The sequence below is a fragment of the Parus major genome, chromosome 7 (genome assembly GCF_001522545.3).
Source record: "Parus major isolate Abel chromosome 7, Parus_major1.1, whole genome shotgun sequence".
Lineage (NCBI taxonomy): Eukaryota > Metazoa > Chordata > Aves > Passeriformes > Paridae > Parus > Parus major.
In genome coordinates, this window is record NC_031776.1 from 16,677,396 (window position 1) to 16,703,404 (window position 26,009).

The 26,009-nt window shown below is 35.6% G+C and overlaps 1 protein-coding gene across 2 annotated transcripts in view; it reads left to right on the top strand.

Annotated features, from left to right (window-relative positions):
- Positions 1-26,009, top strand: part of OLA1 (Obg like ATPase 1) — a 94,888-nt gene that overhangs the window by 47,267 nt on the left and 21,612 nt on the right. For both annotated transcript variants that reach the window (XM_015634577.1, XM_033516161.1), the window contains 2 exons: positions 8,643-8,723; positions 8,986-9,083. In XM_015634577.1, coding sequence (XP_015490063.1) covers positions 8,643-8,723; positions 8,986-9,083 — 179 coding nt within the window. The remainder of the gene's footprint in view (positions 1-8,642; positions 8,724-8,985; positions 9,084-26,009) is intronic.

Below are 26,009 nucleotides of genomic sequence, written 5' to 3' on the forward strand. Positions count from 1 at the left end.
ATAAAAACTTGACAGTGTTATATCAGTCAACAGTACTTAAATTTGAAATTTGCACTTGATTGCTGGCCTTCTGGCATGGTGTTATAACCTGTTAATTACCATTTTTTCCCTCTGTCTAAGCCCACATTGCCTACAGGTGGTAAATCCACCTTTGTGCAGTGACCTGGCTTGGCAGTTGAATAGTGTTAACTGTTTGTCCTGTCTCTCAGAGAATTGATTTCTCAATCCCCTGTCAGCAGAAATAAAATAGCTGACTGTTGTTAAGGAGCTATCAATGAAATAATTTTCAAGTCCTTCTTAAAAATCAATGGCACAATATGGTCCAAGATCACCAACATGTAATGTTGACATAAGCCTGGAACAGCTTCCTTTACACATGTATTTTCTGTTTTGCAAGTATTCCTACTGCTGTCTCGGAAATGGCTGGCTGCTATTATTAAGGCTACTAGTCTTTCAGACTTAATATACCTTTAAATATGATTTTGGCTATAACCTTCTAAAGAGATATTACAGAATAAAAATACTCCTATTATTTACATTTATTATTTATTTAATAAATAGTAATATAGAATAATTTATTATTTATTAAACAGTACAAATAAAATTTCAGAAAGCAGAGAACTTTTGTTTTTATATTTTATATCTGTCTGGTGTTGGTATATGCAGAGAGATGAGACAGATATTGAGTTAAACTTTATTATTAGCTTACTATTCATCTGTCATTTTGGATAGCAGGGGATTTCGAAGCAAGATTCAAATATGTATGACTTTATAAATCAGAATGTACAAATGATAAAGTTAACTTTAAAAAATACTTTTTAATTGGTGGGATTTTTCAGTTCTGGAGACAGAAGTCTTTAAGATGAAACATCTAATACAGTTAAGTGGGTATTATTGCAGGATTTCTGTTCCAATGTCCTTCCAGCCTGATTCAGTTCCAGTCCTTAGAAATTGATAGCTCTGCAACAGATAGCTGTTCCTTCAGCCCTTTGTTAGTGCTCAACATCTTGAATTCCAGAACACATGAATTCTTACGGTAACAGCAATGAGATCTATGTATCTGACTACAAGGGTACTGTTCATAGTTGAGTTGATGCAGATCATTGATGTTGGTGATATGAAGACACAGTCTTTAGGTCAGAGTCAATGTGCAGAGTGTCTGAACTTCCAATTTTCAGTTGAAAGGTGCCTTCTACAGTAGGTCAGGATCAGCATTCACTGGGTTTGAACTTGCAGTGTTTGACTGAATGGGATGCTTTCACAAGTGTCTGCAGTAAAGTCTGACATTTTAAAAATAAGATTAGTTTATCAAATCAAGCATGTTTTGTAACAGGAAGAGCAACTGCAGTTATGAGAATAGCAGTTAGAGACTCCTTATTAGTCTAATGGTCCCAGAGACATCTAGTGCATATTCAACTTAAAATAAAGGCGTCAAGCTTTGTTTTGTTACTGTGATGGGCAGTGACCTAATAATGAATACTTACACTCTGCCTATAGTTATTGTATTTGTCAGTATATGTACTGTGAAGAGTAAAGCAAAATCTTCCTAATGGTGGTTTAAGTAACTTTAATCCCTTCCATTCTCCTCCCTTACATTTAGTGTCTTGGTCCTGTCCTGAGAATATAGTAACTGTTTGAAAGGTGTTCTTTTGTTCATAATTTGTTGTTAAAATCATTAGTGTGGTATGGGAAATACTTCACATACAACAAAGAGCTGGTACATTCCGTTTCTTCTTATTACCAATATATACTGGATGAAAATCTTTCCTTCATGCAATATTCTGATGAATGGGATGGTGCCAAACAGAATTTGCTGACCTCTTGCTGCAAGCGCTTGCCAGAGTTCTCACGGATGGATGAACTCGTATTTCCTATAACTGATGATGTCAGTTGGGAATGTTCACCTTTCTTTCATTCCAAGCTGAAGATAAATACAGTGATGAATTGTATACATTTTTTTACAGTTTCTTTGGTCTCCTTGTGTGGGAAGAGTTCGAGGGGCCAGTTTGTTCCACAGGAAATGGAAAGAAAGGAGCAGTGTACACATATGCTGTTGACATACTCTCTGCTGATGGCTTTTACAATTGCTAACTTAAATCATAGGGAATCGAGAAAATATTTATATTCTTAATACATATAATTATGCCTAAAATCTTGAGTGGACCATTTACTGTGCTTAATGTGGTATTTAGAGGAAATTAAAGTTCATTCTGGAGAACATTTTAAATGTAGTATGGCAGATGTTTGTGAATTGATTGGTAGTAAAGCCCGACTTAAAAGTACATAATGTGTAAACACACGTTTGGATTTTTTTTTGTATTATCAGTAGACAAAGAGAAGTCAGTGCTTAAATACTTTCTGTCAAGGCTGATCTTTCCTGTGTAGATTTGACAAGTAGCTTAAAGTAATTAATTTTGTAAATCATGCTTCTACGGGTACATCTAGATCCAAGGCATTTTAAACTGTATGCGCATATGCCAAAATAACACTATATGAAAATAGCGGTATTCTGAAAAAGACGCCTTTTTCACTCGGCTTAATTCACACAAATCGACAGCAAATGCATTCACACATGGATTTATTTGGAAATTTTAGTGGATTGGCTAATGCAGTAAGAAAAGTTTAGTGAAACTCTGTGAAAGATATTTTATTTTCATTTTCAGTGCAATTTCCCTGTTCTGAATTTCTGAACTGCTGGAAATAATCACTTGTAGATAGACTGCTTTCTGTATTCTTGCTTGTTTTTTTTTCTTTGAGAAGCGACAAGTGACTGAGTTGTTTCATGTATAATGCTGTAGTGCCCAAAAGGATGACCCACACAGGAGAATTTGGAGATTATTGACATGAATTACATTGTTTGGAATGCCTGTAGATATTTTGGATGAAAGTGCTTGTTGTGGTTCATAAACATTATTGGCATCTAGTTCTAAATAAATCTTATATCATGTACAGCTTGTACTGGTTCTGTGAGAAGGTTTTAAATAGAAGAAAGGACAATGCGCTTGTCCTAAATCCATTACTTGTCCCATTGTCTTTTTATTAAAGTCAGTGAGCAAGGGAATTGTAAGAGATTAGACATTGTTTTGTACCACAGAGGAGCTCATTGTCAGTCCAGTACCTGGCTTGTTCTCTTTCCTGCACCCAGCTGCTACAGCTTATTTAAGCACTTACCACAATGAAGAAAACATGTTCTAAGCTTTTCTTTAAACTGCAAAACTTGTCTCAATTGTCTTTTAAAATACCATTATTTTTAAACAGTGTTTTTAGAATAAATTTTTACTATGTCACTTCAGCCTCAGGCTTCTAAATTGCCAGAAAACATCCAGGAAGATCAGAGAGCTGAGGCTATGCTCAACAGAAGTGAAATGATTTCCAAGGAAAGCTGTGGATAGAAGGACTGTGGACTCGGTGTACTCCATACATCTCCTGTTAACAAGGAAAATAGTGTATATTCAATGAATTGCTCTTGGTGCAGCACAGTTAAGCTATCTCTGAGTACCTCAAATAGCACTGTTCTCTATCTGAATCTGAAAAAACATTTTGAAATTTTGAAGGCCAGATTATTCAGTTTGATCCCTTGCATATCCCAACTTATTTCTTACAACTGTGGTTAAAATTGAATGTATCTCTTACGGGAAAAATTAACCTTTATTGAAGTATTTTCTGGCTAGAGTTAAATTACTTCAACTTGTTTAACTATGCCAGTAATTAATTATCTTTGCTGTTTAGAAATAAGTCACAACTTTAGTCTGTCCTTGTCAAGCTTTAGCAGTCATTTGATTTCTCTATGCCAGTGTGAAAAAGCCTGTATATGTGAGGTTTTTGTTGTGTATATGTAATGCCATAAAAGCAAAGAATTTAAGAACAGCAAGTCTTCATGTGTAACCACTTTCTCAAAACCTCGCTTTTTTTTCTCTCCAGTTTTTCATTATTTCAGCAGAGATAAGTGTAGAATTATTCCCATTGGACATTGGGCTATTTATATATTCCAGGATTGCATTAATCTTCTAGTACAGTTCATTTGCTTGTGATCCTCCAGGCTTCAGTCACTTTTGCAAAGGGAAGTCCTCTGTTGGTCTATACTGTATGCACCCTCCCTTTGTCCCCTGCCCAACAGTGTATGAACTTGAGTGTTTCGTCTGGAAAAGCATAGTTTGCTTTCACTAAAGCTGTGGGGCAGTTCTGGTCCCTACAAGGTTCCTGTTGTTAGTAATTTACTATTCTCAGAATGTGTGTGTCATTAACATGGTCTTTTTTGGCTGTTGAAAGATGGTAACCAGTGAAATGCAAAGAGTTTGTTTGGAGTGCCATCTGAAGCACACACATTGGGGGTTTTGTTTACATGTGTATTCTGAGACCTTCTGGGTAGGTGGTGTTGGCTCCATTTAGTATATGCAGTAATTTATTAAAGAAATACCTTCTGCCACTGACCCAGATTGTTTAGGGAAGTCAGAATATGTTATTTTTACGCTACCACCTTCATTACTGATATGCAATGGTGTTGGACTTTGGAATGGAATGAGAAGAGCTAAGAGCTACAGATAATGTTTTAGAGACTCCTTTCCAAGCAGCAGAGCAGTGTAAATGATAGAATCTTAAACAGTTGAAACATGTAATTAAAAAATATTTAAGTACTTTTGAAACTTTTACAGGGAGATGGTAAGTTTTTGCATCTTGGAAGTTTTGAAGGGAATGAATAAGGTGCTGAAAACCACTCCATATTTCCCTAGGTGGGAGAAAAACCCTACTGTACCCACAGTTACTCTGTAGTAGTGGAGACTTTTGCATTGCCTGCAGGATCACAGGGAATTCACTTGCACTTTGAAGTGTGAAGTGATAATCCTCACAACTGCTTATTTCTTTATTAAATTTGCGGAAGTTAATTACATGCCCTGGTAATTTACAACAAAAAAATCACAATTCTCTGATGCCAAGTAGGCAAGTGAGTTTTCCAAGCTTCAGTTTAGTCCCTCATGCTGTAAGAAGAATTTGGCATTGGCACACATTATTACTATCATTCATCCAGAAAGTCTATTAATGTATGCACATTTTTCTACAGAGTAGTGTCTCATGAGTAGGTCTTGGTAAATCTGCTATATGCAATTTACATGTATTTCATTATTTCGTACTGCTGGACTTACTGTTAAATGTCCTGCTTAGCATTTGTGGGTTGACTACTCGTGGTCTTTGGCAAATGAGAGCAGAACGTAATTAGAATCACTGTATTTCATATGGCTAAATACACTGAGTAGTCACAAGTGCTAAATATATTGCCATGCATATAGTCAGAAATTAACTGATCTTTAAAACAGTGATATTTGATATTCATTAAATTTACTATATTTCATATGCCATGACAATTGTAAGCAAATCGGAATTTGGAGGGATTTTTGGTGACTTTCCGAATGGCTCTTGTTAAAATGTTCCTAGCTGGAAAACAAGAGTACCCCTCTCATCGAAGAAGGCAAAGTGGATAATTCTGCTGGTGACAGATTGACCTCAAAGTGTGCAGTTGGGGAGGCCAGATCTAATAAAACAAAGATGATCACTGCTCTGTGTTCTGTTATTAAGCATCTCAAAGTTAACTTGAGTAGTGATTAAATGTGTTTAAATGACTAGCACAGTGATAGAGAAGTTAAAAAGATTGGGTTGTACTCTTTCACCAGTCCTAAATAGAAGCAAATAATTAAAAATGGTGTTGCATGAAAAATAACCCCAAAATATGCTATTTGTATGCTTTCTAAAGTATTGCGGCAACTCAATTAAAAAGAAATGTGGAAATGTGCCTTTCTTCATATTGTCATTTGTGTTTAACAATTTCTTGTTAAGGAGTTAAGTCCCATTTCAGTGGAACACCGCCACTGATGCAGGGGAATCCAAGTTCAGCTGACCCATTTTTAAGTTTCTGGACTGTCTACCTTACATTCTGCATGGTGTGATTGCTGCTCACATAGTCCATCAGAGAACTTCTTTGTGTTTCCCTGCTTCATCAGCTTCATACAAAAATGCTGCATTTGCTTTTAAGTTTCCATGCTTTTATCTAAAGAAAGTTTTCCAGTGCTTTGCCAACTTCCCTATAAAACCAAAATAAAATTGTGAGTATACAGTTGTTGGCTCTCCCCAGCATGTAAAGCTGTAGGTCAGCCTTACCTGTGGAAATTGTCCATGTAATCACTCCTTTAGAACAGCAGTGCAAACAGCACCAAGTCAGGTACATAAACAACAACTTACTAAAATTAGGTCAGTGCCAAAATGGATTTAGACTGGGTGTCACTATAAGAATGTGGAAGAGAGGTTTTGATTGGCAGCTCTGTGCTTAGATAGGCTTTAGAAAGGCCAAACTTTATTTGCTGTGTTGATGCTTGAAATTTTCTGGAGGTTCTGTGTTAGGTGGCTCCCCTTACAGTGTGATTACAAAACATTTCATTTCTGCTTAAGCAGAAATTTAAAAGTTTGGCTCTGGTGACTTCTGCTGTAGTGGTTTTTTTACTGTCAATTTTTTATTGACTCCAGTTTATATGTAGCAATGCATTGCTATTGTGGGAAAAACTGTAATGCTGAAAGCCATGTGGTAAGTGCCTACAGAACTAGTTCAAAACCCAAAATAGTGTGTAACCAGAATTCCTTCACTGCTGAGCAGGAATCTTGATGATTGTGTTGATTTTTATATATATCTGTTAAAAGAGAAGCTGAGGATAAAGATCTTAAGTGAAAAGTACTTACTGGTAGAATTGCTTCCTTTATCTTGTTTATACTGATTAATTAAAAAATAAAAAGCACATAGGGTTAAAGATAAGATGGTACCACTGTTTTCTTCTTTATGTGTAATCTTGTTGCATGTCTCTACATAAGCTGTTCTGGCCACTCATCATAGTAACCAGCTGGGCCATTTCACCTGCTGGAGCCATTAAAGAGGACTCTCTCCCCCTAGATTAATCCCCTCCGACATTAGTTTTTTGCTCTGACAACTGGAGCAGGCATTCAGAATTTGCAGGTGGCCAGTGTGACGCACATAATTGCCTACAATTTTAGGCAATGAATAAAAATGGTCTACATTACTTGTCAAAGGTTGTATATGCAGTGCCAAGTGAGATCTATGGGAAGCCTTTTAGGGTTTAAAGAACAGTTAATAGCAAAGCTGCACAGTGCTTTTTTAATCATAATGCATTTGTAATATAGCATTTTGATCTTCTCCTTGTAGGAAATGGTGTTATATTAGCCACTTTTAAACATTTATGAGTGAAATTCAGTTATAGGAGAGTAAAAGTGATTATTCTTAGGCAGAACATGTTAGATTTCATTAAAAGTTTTAGCTTGCCCCTTCCTTGTTAAAATCTGTGGGGAGTCCTGTTCCTGGAGAGTTTCAAATCAGGATCTGAAGATTTAGAAGAGCTTTTTCTTTTTTTTTTTTCCCTCCACTAAAGCTACTGCAAGACTAGAAAAGACAGTAGTAAATACTGATGTTATTTGTGGTTGTTTATAAATGTACTTCAACTGCATAGCATTAAGTGCAAAAAATGTTGTGTGCTCACAGTTCAGGGAATGTTTCCCTGTATTTTAAAGATCTTAATGCTCAGTTGCATCAATTGCAACTTTAAAAAATGCATTATTTAAAGCATGATCATAAATTATCTACAACAAAAAATAGGCGACTCTAAAATGTACTACTCCTAGAAGAGCAGAGTTTGACCTTTCAGACCCAAGAGCCTTTTATTAACACCTGCCTGTAAGGAAAACCGTGCCACACGCAGCTTTCGGATTCACGACCACAAAACTGATGAGGAAAGGCTTGAAGGGTTCAGTTTGTGTCACTTGCTGTTTGCCGTTTCCATTTCACAGATGATTAATCTTTCTGTGAAGAAAGGCCAGAGAAACAAAGCACATTGGGCTCTTCCTGCAGTTACTCCTTCTGAATGCACACTAGCTTGCTAACTAAAAGGCCTTTAGATTTCCTGCCGAGAGAGATGTTCTGAAAGTGAATGCAGCTGGTTGGAGGTCACCAGTGCAAGGCTCTTGCCATTGTGTAATGGAGGCTTTGGCAGGTTTCATTTTGGGGGGGGAGGGAGAAGGTGTTGGCGAAAAATTAATGCGGAATAAAAAGGGCTTTGGCCGTTTGAATTAATTTCTTGAGGGTGGATCATCAATAATAGGCTCCATTTCTTTTGCTCACAATTTAAAAAAAAAAAAAAAAGAAGATATTTGCTGGTTTTTGTCCCACCCATTCCCTTTTCTTAATGGCATGTTTATATTGTACGTGGTCTCTCCCGCTGGATGCTGAAATGTTGTGTCTTACTGAGTCTGAAAAGCAATCTAAAATGTACTGATTTTTACATATATTTTATGAGCTTTGCTGATGTTATTGGTGACAAGAGACGATACTTGAGTATTGTGTATTTAACTTTCTAAATGTGGGATTTGGATGACTTTAATAATCTATATTGCTCTTTAGTGACTTCTAAAGCAGCAATTTCTGTTTTTCTGGGAGAGTAAAAACTTGTTTCTAAAAGGTATTATCTAATTTTTAGTTTGTGTATATGTTTTGAATTTTAATGGATACATGCCTTGTTTATGGGAGAGAATAGTCTTGATATCCAGCTGAGTTTTTGACTTTGGTTTTTTTTTTTTTTTTTGATCTCGCGTAGGACGTAATGTGCAAAATCAAGACATGGGTAATAGATGAAAAGAAAGCTGTCCGCTTCTATCATGATTGGAATGACAAAGAGGTAGGCTATAAATATTACTCCATGAATTGACTTCTAATTTTGCTACCTGTTACTGGTTCTTTTTAAAGTATTTTTTTAAATTTCGTATTCATAGTGTATTGAATGTTAAATGTATTAGCTGAATCTATGCTTATCTGTGGTTTATGTATTACACTTGAATTCTGTAGCCTTCTCAGACATGTCATGAGGAAAATGATCATAAAATTAATTCAAGTTGATATAAACTGTTTTTAAACTTCTCCCCCTCTATTCTCACTTCCAGATTGATGTTTTGAACAAACATTTGTTTTTTACTTCAAAACCGATGATCTACTTGGTTAATCTCTCTGAAAAAGACTACATCAGAAAGAAAAACAAGTGGTGAGTGTGTACAGGTTAAATGTCTACATTTATATTTCTGCTTCACATGGTCTTTTCAATGGTCAGTAATTCCTTACACATTTAGATCACCAAGGATATTAATTAAAATAGCTATGTGAACTGATCTTACACTTCTGTTACTTGCTATGCTCCCACAGACATGCTGCTTGAGTACTATGTATATGGTGAAACCTTGACTGAAACTGCAAAGAATGTGCTTTCCATCCTTATGTTTTAACATGAATCCATTAACTTTGAAGAAAGTAGATTTGATTTAGGAGTACTAATTTAAATAAGCATATGGCTTTATCATGTTCTATAATGCTGGTTGTCTGAACAGCATCTTTTTCATTCCAAAAGAATGGATTGAATGTCAGAAGACTAAAGCTATGTGAGTTGCACTGAAGTCTTTCAAACAAAATTGCACATTTTAACATTACTCTTCTGTTTGCAGTTGGGTGCCTGGTTTTCTTGCCACTTCTTGTGTGTTGCTTGTGGTTTACAGGCCGCTTTTGATGGGCTTTAATGCCATGAATAGCTCAGGTTTTAATCAGGTATTTCTGACATCAGTATTGTGACTCAGATACATCATGGTTACAAAATCAGTCTATCAGACATTCAGTGAACTGGATGAAGATCCAGTCCTAACATGGCAGACATATGGTGGGAATCCACTGTTGAGAAGTGCAGCATTTAGCATGTCATTGGAATCTCCAGCAGCATAAATATTGCTCTGGGAACAGGGGGGATTGGGTAGTTCGTATATGACAAAGGAAAATCTATAGTAGTGTGTTTAGTTAAAAAAACCCCAACCGAACAGCAAATCTTTTCTTGCAATTCAGAATTTTAAACACTGTACTTGTGAGATAGTTTGAAGATGTATAAATGTATGTTTGTGAACAGATATATGCATGTAACTCATCCAGACAAATCAAAAGTATCTAAAGCGGAATATCTGAATTCTCCTAAAGTACACCCTCTGTTTCTCCCTGTACTTCATTAAGTACTTAGATGCACATGGTTTCAATTTTCCATTAAAAATTCTCATTTCCATATGATATCAAAGAGTGAGAAGGCTTTAAACTGAAAAATAAACATTCATAGACTGGAAGCCAAAACAATAATTAATGTCAGATGGTTAACTCCAATAAATCATTAGAATAAATTCTGTGAAATTACTGCAACTAAAACTGTCCTTTTGATACTCCAAGACATTTTGTGTTGGTACTAAAGAACAAAATTTAATATATTTTAATTGCAAGCCCTCTCAGTCCCAAACACAGACTTCAGAATAGACTTGACAAGTAATATAATAATGTAAGCTATCATATTTGGCCAAATTTCATAATTTTAAATTAATTTTTTCCTCTAAATATTTTTTTGGGTATGACAATTTAAATATAAGAAGTAGTTCTATCCAAGGAAGTATTTAAAATCAGGGCAGTCGTATCTGCTGCGTTTATTGTAAGGTGATACTTTTTTCAAAGTAGAAATGCTGTGGTTTCTTAAGGTTTGCTGTAACTGTACAGACATGGAAGTTTTTGCAAAAATGGATGAGTCAGTTTCCCTGTCCAGAAAAGGATCCTCACACCTGTATTTGGATGATTAGGGGTAGAGCTCACTGGCTCTAATTGTACAGTAAATACCATTTCCCAGACCCTAATGGTAGCCAGACTACTTAGGCGACGCCAGTCTGTGATTTAGCTGTCGCCAGTCACCCCGTGTTTCTTGTGAGACTAGTTGTGATGATGGCATAGTTAAACCCAATTGAAAGCAAATCTCTGGATAAATTGCAATTTTTAATTTGTAAAAAATCAAATATTTGAGTTGAGGAGTCATATAATGAAACAGTTTAACTGTTTCTATTGCAATTAATGATTTAGTTTTTAAAAAGTATACCCAGGTCTCATGGATGTGAGTGTAATTGTAGCTGAAAGATCAAAGCCTGGCTATCTGAGTGATGTTCCAGAGGAGAATTTACCACATAGCCATTTTCAGTACAGTTTCTGCCTCCTGCTGTTCCTATTTTCCCTCAAGCTAGCCATTGACTACCCCCTGTGCATCCCTGCTCGTAAAAAATGATTGAGGAAGTATTTGTCATGTATTTATGAGTGGGAAACATTGTGTGATAGGGAAAGGCATCTACTAGAACCAGAAAGATTGCCATTTCCTTTCCTTCAGCTACTCTGCCACAGCTTTAAATCCTCTGTTTATGCAACACAGCTTTTATATTTAAGAGCAGAATAAATGTTTTCTATGAAGGATGCTAACGGTAGGCTTCTGTCATTTATGTGGTGCAAGCAGATGTAAATGATTAGAATATATTTTACTGTTAGATGCCACTTTGTGATTTTTGTTATTATTTTGAGGGGTAGGTGTTCACATTTGAAATACAAGCCACATTTAGTTGTAGTCAGTCTTCTCAAAAAAGTTTATTTCTGAGCTTAATTCATAATATTTCTGTAACAAAGGTAAGGTTAATGTAGGAAATTCTCAGCTATAAAATGTTTTCATCAGAATTTTGCAGCTGTAAAAGTGTTCAAAACAGCAGTGGAGAAGAGAGGCATTTTGATTTTGGTTGGAAAAGAGAACTAAAATTGTCTTTGTTTTACTGGGTCACTCTTTCAGAATTAATGAATGTTTTAATTGTTAGTTAAAACACACTTATGTTTAAGGTCCAATGTGTTATTTTTCAATCCAAGCAAAGAAAACACTGTGAAAGATAGGACTATTGTGTGTCTGAGTAGGTGTATTGACCTTTTGAAAGATGTAAAAACTGGAATGGCTCCAAGCAGTTACTTGCTGGTTTTAACAATGTTGAATTAGTCATTCAGTTGATTTATGATTAAGACCTAGCCCCTGAAGAGAAGCTGACATGGCAGCTGTGTTAGTCGCACTTGTGTTATGATCAGATGACAGTAATCTTGATGTTTATGGGGGAATCCACTGAAACCATTCTTAATACGTACTGCTGTGTTCTAAATGAATATTTAAACTCTTCTTTTAATAATTGCTAATTTTTTTAAGTCTGGATCTAGTACTTTAACCATGGTATACTGTATTTGAGTTTCACCATGAAAATATTCAAAATAGTAATAATAATAATAATAACAACTATCAGTTACAATTGCATTCTGAGTCCCAGGATGTCACATAAATGCAGGATATCTGATTTATCAGCCCTTCATCTAATTTAAGCTTTACATTTTACTCTTGCTAAAAGATTGTGGTTCTAGTGGTTCATAGGATGGATTCCAATTATGAAATATATTGAGCTAATTAATGAGTGAATGTAGTGGACCATGCTTAGCATCGTTGTTTGGTTTGGTATTTTGGACTTCCTTGCAGCAAACATTGGAAATACTGTATATGTTAAAGCTGCACAACTGATCTTTTGACTCAACTTCTCAGGTCAAATAAAGTGAATTTCATCCTGTGCCTAGACTGTAATTCAAAAAGCCAGTTATGCTGCTAAAGGTCTTCTAGTATCTCTGGCATTGTGACTAAATTGTCTGAGGCTTAATTATGGATTTCTGAACGTTGTTTTTTCTAATATAATTCAGACTTGTTGAATATCCAAATGTATGTTAGCATTATTTTAAGGGGTTGTTTCTCAAAAATGTTATGGTAGGCATTCTGTTAAAAATGTTGATTGGTGTTGATAGGATAGGGGACTTAGTATTTTGCTCCCGTGTATTTCAAGAAGTTACATATATGCCATGATAAATAAAATTTTGCCTATTAATGCCCTTTTAGTGTTCTTAAGCTAGAAGAGGTATAATTAGGTCAGATGAAAGGTCCATCTTTTCTGGTATCATGTTTCTGACAGGCCACTAACAGATGTCCAGGGAAGATTATAGGAACAGATTAAGCAAACAGAGTGTATGCATCCAGCTTCTTGCAATCTGTTATTGTAGAACTGACTAAGCCAGATATGATATACTTGTTGTTAATACTTTTTGACTGATTTTTATTCTATAAATGTACCTATTCACCTTTTGAACCCAAGTATCCTTTTTTGGCATCCCAATATCCTGGAGCAGGGACTTCCACATCTTAACTATGTGCTATATGTACAAGTACTTCCTTATGCTTGTTTTGGATCTGCCACATCATAATTTCATTTGATGCTCCTTAGATCTTGTATTATGAGAGTGAATAATCCTTTTCTATTCATGTTTTTCATACTGCTTCAGATGTTCTGAATATTTAAAGAAAAAATGGAGGGGGTAGGGAAATCTGACATGAAGAAAGAAATATCGAGGGTCAAGTAAAAGGAACACTCCATAGGTTTGAGTACGAATTAATCTGTTTCACTCGGTCTTTCACTTCTAAACTAGTTAGGAAACAGAGTTATAAAAGGAGTTATTTATTACCATTTATGGTAATAAATGGAGACTTTGAGTTCTTGGTTGTATTTCTGCAAGTGTGGATGTTTAGGCAATTACATTTGATGCTAATAAATGTATTTGAGAAATTATTTGAAGGAATTTTAAAATCATAAGATGTAGTTCCAAAGTGGTGCTGAGATGTTTTCTTTACATAGCTGCTTAATGATTTTAAGGTTGTCTTCTATGCTGACAAATTTAGAACATAATATTTAAAATAATATATTGTAATTCTTGTTCCTGCCTTAAATTTAAATACTTCAAAAAAATATTAGGAGATGAGTTATGTTATCTGGGTATAACTAAAGTTTTGCACACACAGGTTGAGAAGTCAGATATTCAAAGCTAACCAGATCCAGAAGTTAGGCATCCTACTACATCTTTACTACCTGACTGAGAGAGAGTATCTTAAAGCTCAGGCTGTTGAAACTAGAGAATTGAATATGTTTTTCATAGAGCATTTACCTAGTAGAGCAGGGGCTAGTGCATGTTGTTTGCTTAATAAACAGTTATTCTTTATTGTTTCTTATAAAAGTAAATTAATGAATACAAATTAATTAGTCATCCATCAACCAAATGGCAGTCTGTTTTGACTTCTTGTAGTTTTCTGTTTTACCGATTCCAGTGACTTTGTTTAGTTGTTCTGTTTATCCCATACTTTTTGCCCCACCATTTTCCTAGCTGATATGTTCTCCATGGGTCTTTGCCAAATTCCCTCTCCTTTGCTTTCATCTCATTCTTGCTGGCTTAGTTCCAGTCCAGTCCTTTGGTCTGGATGATTTCTTTCACCAGACTTCCTGCTTTGCTTTGCTTTCTTTTGCCTGCCCCTCTGGAGTCCCCTGTCTGTTTGAATGTGAATGCATATTGTTTGGGTAATAGCAGGTGTTGGGGACATGTTTTTAAGGATGGGAAGATGGGTCCCATTCTCAGCTTCAGTGTGTAACCTCACCCCAGATGAAGAGCACCTTCCTGGAGTCTAACTTTCCTCCAGTGTTCACCTTTCACCCAAGTGTTGTGGTTTATCTCTGATAGCAAGTTTCCTCTGTGCCAAATATCTTGGTTCCTATGTATTAGGACAGTAAAATTTTTCAAATAAGTTGTTTATGTATGTTTTAAAAATGGACAATGTTGTATGGCCATCCTTTTTTCAAAAATTCTGGTCTACCTGATTACAACATGGCACTGCTAAGTAGCTAAAGTTGCGGTTGCAAAGTCAGAAAATAAAACCTCAGTAATTTACTTAGAATATATTGACTCTTGAACTAGTAAAGAGAGGGGTGGTCATAGTAGAGGGAAACTTTCTGGATTTTGGGAAGGCATGTCCTGGGCAGATATAGTACCATTACACTATGCTTAGGACTCATCAAAGCCTGCAGACAGAGAGAGCAGGGTGAGCAGGGAAATGAAGGCCAGTCTCTCCAGTGTTCTGAGTGACACGTGACAGCCCAGCATCTCACAGCATCAAAACCAGCCCAGCCCAGCAACCATGACCCACCAGGCTTCTCGTACTCTGAGAGCATCTGTGTTGGCTACAAGCAACTTCTCAGTGTCATTGCTGTGGTATGATCCCTGTCTTACCAGCTGCTTGTCATCCAAACCTCCTTTGAACAAGTCGGCATTGCTTCCCATCTTCTCTTCCTTTTCTTCTGCTCTGTGCAGATGCTCTTCTCAGTGTTCCAAATTTTTTGTTTTGGCCGTCATCACTGTAGTGTCTGATCTGTTTATACCCAATTCTGTGGGTTCAGTTGTAATGTTGAACAACTGCAGCTATGGGTGTTTGGATGCCCTACCATTTTTACAGTTGGCTTGTGTAGTGTTAGGAATTGCTATCTGCTAACAATGCTGCTTTTAATCTGCCATGGCAGTTGAGGAATCAAGTAATTTGTATGATATTTTATTTAAACTCATAGGCAAAATCTAAAGCAGCACAAAATCTAATACTAACTTGCAACAAGCAAAAACTTAACTTAAGCAAAAAAGCTTAAAAACTTTCCAAACCTGTAAATGGGCTTCTTTATTAGTATATACTGTCTGAACACTTTATAAGCTTTGTTTCTCCCCAGTCCTCATGGGAATTGGGACTTTGAATAAATATTTTTTCTCTTTAATAAACACAAACTGCTTCAGATACAAAATACTAAGGGAGAGAATAATGTTGCACTAGATTCCAAATCAATTAATTACACAACTTGGATTAATTCAGTTTATAAACAGCATGAGCAGCAGTGATAGGGACCTCTGCAAAAAAATGTTATGAGGTGACATTCTCAAAGACAATGATGTAAATTTTGCTGTTTATTGCAATGCCATGTTTCTGACTCTGGTAGCATAATGAGGTACAAAATCCTTTTTGAACTTAGGTTTTGCTTAAAACCAGACAATGCTTAAACTGCTCAGAAGTAAACCTGAGATGCAGAGATGTCTTTTGAGTATAGATTTTGTTACTGTGTAGTGGGTACTTCCTTCTTCCCAGTATGCTCTGTAAAGAGCTTCAGTTTTCTGCTGCTTACTGTCTACTTGTGCTTCATGCCTCAGTTTTCTTCACTATTTCCCTTTTTAAAGGTCTTGGTGCTGGTGAAATAGTAGACACAGTTTTTTGGGAAATATTGTCTACTTTAAAGTCAACTTATCCAATGAAAATGTTGATACTGTCTAATAATTGCAGTTTTTTTCTGGAATGTTATCAGTGATCTATCTCCTGAATGATACCTGCAAACACAGCGTGTTTGCACACATTCAGTCCTCTTTTTCAAAGGCCATCCAATTGTGCTCAGTCATTTAAGTGTTTGTTGTATGTAGCTGTGGTCCCTCACTGAGCAATGGCTAAGAAATTCTTCCCTCATATGTATGATAGGTTAAAGCATAGTTTTAGCAATGTATAGTTTAATACAGCTTTACTGTATTAGTTTTACTAAAAACTAAATGAGTTTGGGGATTTTCAGTAGCTTGATACCTCTTTAAGTGATATTTTTAGCTTCAGTGTCTCAGCTTGCTTTTTATGTCCTAAGTTTTTAGATTCAGACTAACTTATATTTAGGATAATAGGCCTTTCTCTTTCATAATACTCCCAAGACAGTGATGTCCTAAACACTGAAATGGAAAAAGTGAAGGAGAAATTGTGCTTTGCTCACTTGTCTTTGTTACAGAATGGAAGAAGGCAGGAAAGTGAGTAGCTTAAGAAACCAGCTTTCCTATTGAGGACCAGATTCTGTAATTTACAGTATGTTTCAGTCCAGGGTTGTTAGTCCTGAGCATCATCAACACGACTTCTTCAACAGATCCTCAGAAATGTTTGGAGAATAGGGTATTCACCACAATATCAGTGCTGTTATTTCACTATTGTATCATTATCTCAGATGCAGATTTCAGATCCTACTTTTAGTGGTAAATAGTTCAGTAGTGAATTTCACTCTTACTTGTAAGAGTAGAGCAGTTTGACTGTGGATGTAAACCTGGAGATACTCTTGTCAAAATCTCTTTCACATTTGAAACTCCTGGTGAGAAACATCATTAGTAATGGGTAAGTACAACAGACTTTGTTGCTTCTGTGCTGTTGAGTGTTAGAAGTAGAGTCACCTTCACTGCACTGATTTTTGGCTATAATAGTGATGAAGGAATGAAAATAAAGGTGAAATAGTTTCCTCAATTATATTTCCCAGGGATTAGGATTATTTGATTGCAAATGAGTGTCTAAATTTTCTTGGAGACTGAGCTTTGTTCTGATGCATTTTTCTGTTTACTGTTGACTTAAAAAATACTTTGTGATGCAAATTGCAAAGGTCCAGTTACACTTCTCTCCTTGTAGTTAAAATGCTATCTCCTAATATGCTCTAGTTTATCAAGTTATCTTTTTCTGCATGTGAATGGAATTTTGGCAGAGAAAGAAGTGTAAAGACTGATCTGCATATGCTGTGATTTCTCTTATGAGCTCATTAATGTTCCATTAATGAGCAGGTCTTATCCTAGAAAGTAGGATTTGGGTTTTTTAGTAGGGGGAATTTTTGCCCTGTTTTGCTTTACAGATAAACTAATAGAGAATTTTATTCTTGTTAACAGTCATTTATCCTTAAGTTATTGAATATTAAGTTACTTATTTCTTCTTCATATTAATTTATTAAGCCCTGTGCCTTTCAGAATAAATGGGCATTGTTAGCCTTTGTCAACTAGACAACATAGAAGTTGTGCATAGCCCTTTAAGCAAATAAATTTCTCTTTCAAATCAAGGGGCAAATAGATACTATGAGGTGGTGTCCCAATCTTTTGGGTCACTGTTCCTGTATCCGACATGGCATTTAAAAAACAGCAGTTGTTTTTGTGAAGGTCTATTGGGAATCAGAAGATGGTGAGGAAGCTGTTGAATGACTTTGGAGGTGAGTGGCTGTGGTCTCACCTGGTGTGATGGCAGTAGCTCCTCCTCTGCGTGAGGATCTGATACCTCCTTGCTGCCTGTAACTAATGGGTTTTGAGAGGAAGGCTCTCATGTTAGGCACATCAACAGTTGAAATACCTGGCAGATGAGATTCAATTTTAGACATTTTTTAAAGCAAAAAGCACTTTGATAATATTACCTTTTGTTAAGGAATAGCAAGACAATACATTCACATTGCTTTGGTATTTTGGATTGGGAACTGCAATCAATATTGCTCTAATATCAGCTCTTGAACAATGTCCCAATTGATAGGTATCTTTCTTTTCATGATGTGTTACTCAGTATTGCAGTGTTTGATTTGCAGACAAGTACCTTATATCAGTCAAAAATTCTGCTTATTGAATTCATTTCTTGAAACATTTCATGCTATCACTTCCTACAGAATTGTGTTAATATCTTTAAGTTCTCATAGTTGAAGCAAATTTTATTTCACCTACCATTATTTCTCTCATGCATGGTATTTGGGATACTTGTAGGGTATGGGAAAAATACTCATCTTGAAATTGTTCTTTGTGAATGATCTGCAACATCTTCTCTGGGGGATATTCCAATGTTTTGTAACATTGTTCTGTTTTCTATAAATAGGGACTACATGGAAACATCAGGCAGTCAAACATTTATTATAAATGGGAAAATAATATTTAAGGAGGATGATTCTTTTATACAATTGGAAATGTAGGTTCCTGTGGCTTTGGCAACCTTTTTTTAAGTTTCTAAGTGACTTCTTTGTTTCACAATTGACAGACACATTTTTTTGTTGATGATTATTTTGAAAATCAAATGTATTTTTTTAAAAGTAGTTTTCCTTTTAATTTTATGGTTATTTACAGCTCATTCTTTTGTATTAAGTATGTGGAAATATGTTTTCATTTAACTGCTTGTTTTTCCCAAGAAACATATCTTACCTTCTAAAGTTTTGGCAGAGTATTTTATTTTCACAGCTAGAGTTTCTTCTAATGACTAGTATGGATGACTAATGTTCAGATGTTGGTAGTCAGTAGTCTTACAGTCTTACAGGATGGAACCATGTATCCTTGTCTGAAAATCAGGAATAGATGCATGTTCATGTTTAAATTGGAGAGGAAAATGTGTACATTCTATATGTTTAATTAAAGAACTGTCAGATGAGGCATTGGGTATGAGTATCCTATTATCCTTTATTACCAATGCTTGAGAATAATTATTGTTAATTTGGAGAGCAGTTAAATAGAATATAAAACCAAATAATGTTTGGGACTTAACTGTGCTCTGATATTAGTTTATAAAGCCTGAAGAGATGTTTAGAAGATAGGTATTTGAAAGAGACTTAAGTGTATGTGTTGGTTTTGTGCTTCCTTTGGTTTATCAGATTCATTGTATATTGAGTCTTCCTCTTGGTCTCATGCATTGGCACAGTAGTACATTCCTGAAGTAAAATTGTATTTAAATCCAAATGGCTTTTATTAAAGAAAAAAAAAAAAAAAAATAAAATCTTACACCTAATACGTTGAAAACCTGCACAACGTTGCCGATCTAAAACATGTGATGGTACTTCCAGCTTATGTTTTATTTCAGAGGCTCATTAAATGCATACCTGTTTTTTATTTAATAAAACCTTTATGTCCCAGGATATTCAGATTAATGAAGTGTGCATGCATGTGCATGTGTGTTCAGTTTCCCATAGGATTTTCAAAAATTATTATTAGTAGTATTATTTAAAAATAGCTTTATGGAGGGTAAATGTTTGTCTTTGGCTCCCTCTATCTGCCTATCTCTACTTGTCTTTGTGAACTGACATTTTTTCCTAATTTGATCCATCATATAGATTAGAATCAGCAGATAAGATCTACAAGAATTTCATATAGGCATTTGGTAAAATAAATAAATAAGTAGAAGTATGGTAAAGAGACATGGTGGACCAGTAAGAAATTTTGCTTTCAAACTTAAAAGCAAGGTTAATGTCTTTGTGCTCAGACAGTATCTTGTTGAAGTATATTTCCATTCTGTTCAGAGCCTAATTTTTGTACTAATTTTTGTACTTTCATAAAGACACAGCTATATGATCAAAGTACAGTAAATAGAAATATGGGTTTATCTGCCTGTCTTGCAGTAATGTGTGGTGTCTGATAGCCTTTTGTTTCTGGTCTCTAGTTATGTTAGTACCTATTGACATAGAAGGTAACTGGATTGTTCTATTGCTGATTTCTGACAAACAGAAATAGTTTGATATGCTAAAGCTATTTCTGACAGAAGATAGAAAGTTTTGACAAACATGCATGGCACAGCAAGTGTCCAATTCTAGAGAGCAAAATAAATGCAAACCACCATTATGGGGAACACAAACAGCCTGAAAGCAAGTTATCAGTAAGCAAATAATTGTTGAACTGTTATGAATGGAATAGGATGTTGAAATAGGGCATGATTGGCTGATGTTACATATGTCCTTGATTACCTTCCTTGTGCTTTTATCCTAATAAGTGACATTCTTTGTATTCCCTTGGATGGCTAGACAGTCTGACACTGAAGAAGAATAAATATTGCATGTGGTACACATTAAGCTGTCATCTAGGACAGCATTTATAAAAAGTAACTAGAAAAATTCATAAGAAATTCTGCAGTGCTACAGTTTCCTGGCTCCAGTCATAATTGTCAAAGTTCTTGACACATTCAGGTCTTCTGAAATGATTTGGGTTTACAGCTACTTGGTGTATGAATAATTATTAAGGATTCATTTTTTCTGATAATGCAGACTGTTAATGTTCTCAAAATGATGCATTTTCATTGAAGACCATGGAGTGATAAAAAAACCCCAAAAACACAGTGCTGTGTATATAGCTAGTTCTTTTATAGCAGTCAGAACTAAAAGATGTATATGTATAAAATAAAACTAAGTGATAAAATCAAAGAGCTTGTTTTCAAAAGCTGTCTTTGAATCTTGATAAAAAATCCATTATGAGCTCATGTATTGTTACAATTATTGTAATTTGGAAATAGACCTTTTTTATGTAAAATATCAGCCTTGTGTTTTTCTTCACTGACTTGAAATTAAGACTAAAAAGCAACATAGCAGGATATCATCATCCCTGCAAGGACAGTGGAGAAAACCCCTTTTGAACTATCTAAGCTGATGAATTAGTGTTTGAATGGTAATTATTTTATTCTTAAATTTCAAGAGAGGGAAGTATAGGAATTACATTCTTCATACTCTTAAGTCCCTGAATTCCTTGTGATGGCTTGTACATTGACCAAGAAATATTTAATGGCTTGTTTCTATTTCCATGTATTTTTCTGTTGCCTAACATAATACCATGATACTCACTACACTTTGACACAAAAATTCATGATAAATATTTTCAAGGCTTCTCACAGTTTTGTCACTGACCATGTCATTGGAACTGTATGCTGTATTCCTGGTATAACCACGTTTTGCTTCATGTAAAAGTGCAGCCTTCTTTCATTATTGTTTAGTTCATGTGATTGGGTGTTTATATTATTATTGCTATTTTTTTACTGAGTTCAGCATATCCCATAAGGAAGAAGGGAAAAAATCATGTTATTGCCTCATCAAGTTACTTGAGGATTAACATAATTTTATAGGTGACATTGTGCTTATTCTCATTCTTCTTCCAAGCAGCCTATAACTTAACAGATCTCATTGAGAGTAGCTTGGAAAATAGGCCCTTGGCTCTTTCATAAAATTTACATTTAATGTTAAATGAAAATCTTAAAAGAGTTCTTAGAAAAGGGTTGGAAAAAAAATCTGTATTCATGTGAAGTGATAAAGCTGAAACACCTGTTTAGGTTGAAAAAAGTTTTCTCCAAGTATAACACCACTCAAATGTTACAGGTAACTGTTAACTCTGTGGACCACTACAGAGCACAAAATATTTGCCCAACTGGTAAATTGAACTGTAAGCCCCACTGTGGGAAATTGCTTTGCTGTGCTCCAAACAGCAGTTATCTTAGTAATTGTACCTGAATTCTTTTGTGGCTAATAGACAGTTGATGTCCTTCTTACCATGACAGAATTAGTTTATAGCAATATTTTAATTGTAAAAATTTCAGGTAAGATGTGTTCATGTAGTTTGAGATGGGCTGAGTATGATTTTTAATTGGTGCTCTGAGTGCGCTTGCGTTTGAGTTGAGAATGTGCATAACCCCACATTTCACATTCTAAACTGGCACTCGCAACAAGGAGCTTATCAGAGCAAATTGTCTAGTCCATCCCCTTCCTCACTCAAAACCTAATGACCCTTTATCATCATGGTTTAGATTGCTGGACACAGATGTGAGAAAATACAAGTAATCTACAGGTAACTACAGTAGCTGCACTGATGTTCTCAGAGAACTGACTGCTGGGAAGATAAAAAGCTTCCCACAGAGCCTGTGACTTTCCAGCAGCAAAGCACATCATGAGCTCATACATGAAGTTTTATTTGCTGAAGATTCACAATAAGATGCATTAGGACATTCAGCAGGGTCTCTTCTTAGATGAGCACAAGAATTCAGTGGGGTTGTTAGTTGATGCACTAGTGCATGGCTTCACACTAAAACTAGAAAGTGCAACAATGCCAATAACGTTTCTTTTTGAGAGCGCCACAAACTACAGCTGTAATGTATTGATGTTAATGTAGTTTGTTCCTTGATGCTAAGTCACCTAATGTCGTTGGACATTTTGTCCTGTTATGGAAAGCACTCGGGTGTGAAGCAAATGTTTGTTAGGGAAAAAAGCTGCTGGTTGTTGACATACAGTTAGTACATGTGAGATATGAAAAGGTAAAGTACAAGTCAAGTCTTTATATGAAAAGACTTGTGTATAATTAATTACCATCTTTTTTACTCAGCATTTTTTTGTTGTAATCATAAAGTAGATCTAAGAATCTCTGTGTTCAGATACTTTGCCAAGGAATGGGAAGGAAATAAAACAGTCTTCAGATAATTTTCACATACCCTAAGGTTAATAAGGTAATGATCTTGTTTACTATTTTTTTAAAAACTGTTTTTTGTAATTCAAGAAGCGGTTTTTAGTGATTCAGTAAGGTTGAAATGTATCTATTAAACCATATGGGAATGATCAATGTGAATCAGTCTGTCTGCACTTTCTTTCTCTTCTAAAGTAACTGAAGTATAAGCAAGTTATTTACGTGGAAAAAAATGAATATGGATGCTGAAATGCTTTCCCCTCTGCCTTTTTTTAATGATCTGTAAATTTAGAGGTTGTGAGGAAAGAGATAACATAGCATGAGAGGTACAGGTCATCCAGAAATGATGATTCACAGAGGGTGCTATTAATTATTAAGCAGGCAGAAAGAAGCAAAATCCCACAAAGAACGTATCCCTTCTTCTGGTAGTATGAACAAGACAAAACTTAGGTCTGTTTTTTAAGTGAAGTCCTTCTGCCCCATTCAGTCATCCTCAAAGCTTCTGTGGTCTTAAGGAGTTGCTCCATTGAGAGTCACTGCTGTTGGTCCCAAACCTTTGAGCGAGGGGGCTGGCTCTAAGGCTGTGCCTCTCGAGCTGAGCCTGTGACCAGAACAGCAGTCTCCTTAATTTTCTGTCCTATTGTTGGTCTTCCATGCGAGTGGACTACAAGACAGTCTGAAAACTATGTAATCTTTGCTCCTCATTTTGTTCTACTTCTTTATGCCCATTTTCCAGCTTATGCCAACCTAAATGGTAATAGGCAGAACTCCTTATTGCAGAGTCTAACAGACACGCTGTAAAAAATTATTTTCTGTGATTACACTTATCTTTTGGTTCACAGTAAAGACATGCAGAAATGTTTTCTCTTGTTCATTAGCAAATATGACCTATGGGAAGAGAAATGTTCCCTTGTTCTATTTTGTCTATTGATTGAGGAAGACAAAAGAAGTAAAGGGCTATACATTCTGAAAGAATGATTTCCCCCCCCCCTTTTTTAAAATTGTAAGTTATTGTGAAATCCATGTACAAATTGCAGCAAAGATTTGATATATCCTATTATGATATATGCTGGGCTTCATATTCAGTAGTGGCTTTAATTTTCAACTACAGTAGACGTACAGAAAAACAGAAAAAACGTTGGCTGTTACAAAGTTTTGTTTGAGCTTTTTAAACTGAGTGATTAGCAGAAATAATGACCCTGTCAGCCTTAATCACATTAAAATGTGGTTAACATCATTTAATTTTTTCCACTTAATATGCGAAAATTTCCAGTAGATTTGCAGTGAAGGCCATTGAAATTCCATTAGAACAAGAATAAAAATTTCAGGCATCATTTATTCAGAGAGGGAATAAAGGTCTCATCTGAAAACTGCTGAATCTTCCTATTAGAGAAACTATGAATCATTGCATTGCATTGAGCAGTACCTTTAGCTTCTATAGTACTGAATCTGGGTTGCTTCTGAATGAGTGGAATGCATTTTTAGCATGGTGCTTTTCTGAAAATTGCAACATAGAAGTTTTTTGGTTTTTTTTCAAATTCAGTAAGAGCTTTCTCTGTAAAGGACTATTATGTAATCTGTTTTAACTGCTGTAGAGCTGAGGAAATGCTTCTGATTTAGGCATCTCCTCGCTGTGAAGTTCCATACTTCACATTATTTATATTAAAATACAAAAAAAGTTGTCCTCTTTCTGGTTGATTCATAATGTATAGTTGGGCTTGCTTTGTGGTGAAAAGCAAAATTGAGGACATGCACAGCTTCGACTAGAATATTGTCATATGAAGTCTTTTGCACTCTTGGCATTTCTTGTTGCAGGTTCCACAGGTTTGTACCAGAAGATACAATAACTATGAATGTGCTAGAGAAGCTATCAACTGCATCTTTTTCTGAGAGAAATTTTTGTTTCAAGGAAAGTATTGGTTAGGGTTCAATGTTTCAGATTGCTATATTTAGATTCCCATTTTTTTGTCCTTTTTCTGTGTAAAGATAAGATTTCATCTCATAAGTGGAAGCACTAACAATACAACTGTATATTCTGTGCTTTTCTAGACTTTACTGGAGGACTTATATTTAATATTTCTTTATAATAGATATTTATATATATATCTGGTATGTATCTTTATTGTCTGTGGTACTTAAACTGTACAGTGGATTGTTTGTTTCTTTCTGTTCATTAAGTCGGTGTTCTATACTCGAGCCTTGTTTATTTCAGCCTATTGCATAACTACTTTGTCCTTTTTGGATTTGTGCAGAACAAATTTGAAAATGTCAGTATTTGTACCATTCATTTTTTAACAAAATTATAAGAAAGTACAGTGGTAGATGATTAATGTAGTACTAAATACTGTGAGATACACAGTAGTCAAGGAATTTTTCTTTGAAATAGCTGTTGCTAAATTTAAGAATTGAGCATACCTAACTGGAAGTATTGAACATACCTACCTGGAAGTGTTTCAGATGTATCTCTGTAAGCTGAAACATGAAGGAAGCTGAGCAGGAAGTGGGTCTGTGACCAGAACTGGTAACCCTGCAAATGAGATAAAAGAGAGTAGGAGTGTGGGAGTGACCACAGCAAGAGTAGGAGGGAGGTGTGAATTCAGTGAAGTGTCAGTTCTGTGGGTCACATTTGGAAGTATCTTGCTAAAGAGCTGTTGGACCAGGATGGAAAGCTTTGAAGACTGGGGAGTAATGCTGGGAGAAGAAAGCAGAGTCAACAAGAGAATGTGAAGAACTGTTGGATGGGAAAATGGACATATTTTAGGGAAAAGGATCAGAAGGGACTGTACTTACTAGATTTTTCTCCCTGGAATCCATGGCATGAAATTCAGAGGTACTATGTCTTTTTGCTTCTGCTCTCTTAGCAGCAAAGAGACCTGTGACACCTTGCAGCAAAACAGCTTCTAGTCTGTTGGGTGGCAAATGCTCACTGAAGTTCCATTAGCTCAAAGAGAGGTTTGTGTAATGGGTATTTAATGAGTACATTGAGTTTAGAATTCAGCATGTTTATTGGTTGCTTTTTTATAAATTGGAAACCATGTGCTGCTGTATTAAGTGTCTTAATGCTGTAATGGGACACACTTCAAAGTCAGAAAATATCACAATGAAGGTTGTCAGTGCATTTCAGAATCAGTGTCCTGCCCCAAAGGGTTGTCTGTTTTATGGCCAACCTTCATGGAAAGGACAAGCTTGCTCTTGAGGATGCAGTAGG